Source organism: Nerophis ophidion, linkage group LG26 (assembly GCF_033978795.1).
Source record: "Nerophis ophidion isolate RoL-2023_Sa linkage group LG26, RoL_Noph_v1.0, whole genome shotgun sequence".
NCBI classification, from domain to species: Eukaryota; Metazoa; Chordata; class Actinopteri; order Syngnathiformes; family Syngnathidae; genus Nerophis; species Nerophis ophidion.
Genome location: NC_084636.1, coordinates 37,052,272 through 37,054,640, shown reverse-complemented (window position 1 = coordinate 37,054,640; position 2,369 = coordinate 37,052,272). Strand labels below are relative to the sequence as shown.

Here is a 2,369-nt window from a genome sequence, read left to right as displayed (position 1 = left end):
TATGTATACATACATACTTGCATATGTGTGTATGAATATATATATATATATATATATATATACATGTTTGTATACATATATGTGTGTATATATACATATATATATATATATACATATAAATATATATATCACAATTGGATTAGTTCGCATTTTGACTGTACCTAATCAAATGTCTGTTTTATTATTATTATTGTCACCGATGTCCCACTGGGTGTGAGTTTTTCTTTGCCCTTATGTGGGCCTACCGAGGATGTCGTAGTGGTTTGTGCAGCCCTTTGAGACATTAGTGATTTAGGGCTATATAAGTAAACATTGATTGATCGATATTATGCAGCGGTTTGTCTCCCTCTAGTGGTTATACAAGTTTTCGAAGGCAGTGACGTCACTATTCAGCACCCCAGCAGAGAACGTTTGATTTATTTAAAACCTCCAGCAGATTATAACGCAGACTCAACCACAACATTTATACTGGAACTGACCTTGCTTTATTCTACAACATTTCTTCTGGTTGCGAGGTGTAAAACGTAGCATTTAAGGAGGATATTCTATAACACAAATGTTTTTTTACATGGACTTTAATTAATGGGTTTGTTGTTTCTGGTCTATCTAACTGGATGTGGTACTTGTTGTGTCTCCACAGAAGGAAAGTGGACCTGGAACACAACCCTGTGGCACACCATCAACATTACCTTGGAGGAATGCTCAAAATCGAAAACCAAAACCAATCCCTACCTTGACTTCATTTTCCTTCTTGACTTCAGTCTTTTCATTGTCCTGCTGAGTTGTCCTTGACTTCACTTTAACACTGAGCTGTCATTCTTGACTTCAGTGTCCTTCCACTTCCTCAGGATGCTCTCTGCTGCTGCTAGAGTGCTGTCTCTCTGTGGACACATGTCACATGTTAGTGTCTCTCTGCGGACACATGTCACATGTTAGTGTCTCTCTGCGGACACATGTCACATGTTAGTGTCTCTCTGTGGACACATGTCACATGTTAGTGTCTCTCTGTGGACACATGTCACATGTTAGTGTCTCTCTGTGGACACATGTCACATGTTAGTGTCTCTCTGCGGACACATGTCACATGTTAGTGTCTCTCTGTGGACACATGTCACATGTTAGTGTCTCTCTGTGGACACATGTCACATGTTAGTGTCTCTCTGTGGACACACGTCACATGTTAGTGTCTCTCTGTGGACACATGTCACATGTTAGTGTCTCTCTGTGGACACATGTCACATGTTAGTGTCTCTCTGTGGACACATGTCACATGTTAGTGTCTCTCTGTGGACACATGTCACATGTTAGTGTCTCTCTGTGGACACATGTCACATGTTAGTGTCTCTCTGCGGACACATGTCACATGTTAGTGTCTCTCTGCGGACACATGTCACATGTTAGTGTCTCTCTGTGGACACATGTCACATGTTAGTGTCTCTCTGTGGACACATGTCACATGTTAGTGTCTCTCTGTGGACACATGTCACATGTTAGTGTCTCTCTGTGGACACATGTCACATGTTAGTGTCTCTCTGTGGACACATGTCACATGTTAGTGTCTCTCTGTGGACACACGTCACATGTTAGTGTCTCTCTGTGGACACATGTCACATGTTAGTGTCTCTCTGTGGACACATGTCACATGTTAGTGTCTCTCTGTGGACACATGTCACATGTTAGTGTCTCTCTGTGGACACATGTCACATGTTAGTGTCTCTCTGCGGACACATGTCACATGTTAGTGTCTCTCTGTGGACACATGTCACATGTTAGTGTCTCTCTGTGGACACATGTCACATGTTAGTGTCTCTCTGCGGACACATGTCACATGTTAGTGTCTCTCTGTGGACACATGTCACATGTTAGTGTCTCTCTGCGGACACATGTCACATGTTAGTGTCTCTCTGTGGACACATGTCACATGTTAGTGTCTCTCTGTGGACACATGTCACATGTTAGTGTCTCTCTGTGGACACATGTCACATGTTAGTGTCTCTCTGCGGACACATGTCACATGTTAGTGTCTCTCTGTGGACACATGTCACATGTTAGTGTCTCTCTGTGGACACATGTCACATGTTAGTGTCTCTCTGCGGACACATGTCACATGTTAGTGTCTCTCTGTGGACACATGTCACATGTTAGTGTCTCTCTGCGGACACATGTCACATGTTAGTGTCTCTCTGTGGACACATGTCACATGTTAGTGTCTCTCTGTGGACACATGTCACATGTTAGTGTCTCTCTGTGGACACATGTCACATGTTAGTGTCTCTCTGTGGACACATGTCACATGTTAGTGTCTCTCTGTGGACACATGTCACATGTTAGTGTCTCTCTGTGGACACATGTCACATGTTAGTGTCTCT

The 2,369-nt window shown here is 42.7% G+C and overlaps 1 protein-coding gene across 3 annotated transcripts in view; it reads right to left on the bottom strand.

The window, feature by feature from the left end:
- Positions 1 to 401: 401 nt before the first annotated feature.
- LOC133543623 (kynurenine--oxoglutarate transaminase 3-like) overlaps positions 402 to 2,369 on the bottom strand; it is a 91,972-nt gene continuing 90,004 nt past the window's right edge. For all 3 annotated transcript variants that reach the window (XM_061888304.1, XM_061888306.1, XM_061888305.1), the window contains exons 14-15: positions 733 to 881; positions 402 to 666 (exon numbers count right to left, since the gene is read on the bottom strand). In XM_061888304.1, the coding sequence (XP_061744288.1) occupies positions 795 to 881 (87 nt within the window). In that variant the 3' untranslated portion in view covers positions 402 to 666; positions 733 to 794. The remainder of the gene's footprint in view (positions 667 to 732; positions 882 to 2,369) is intronic.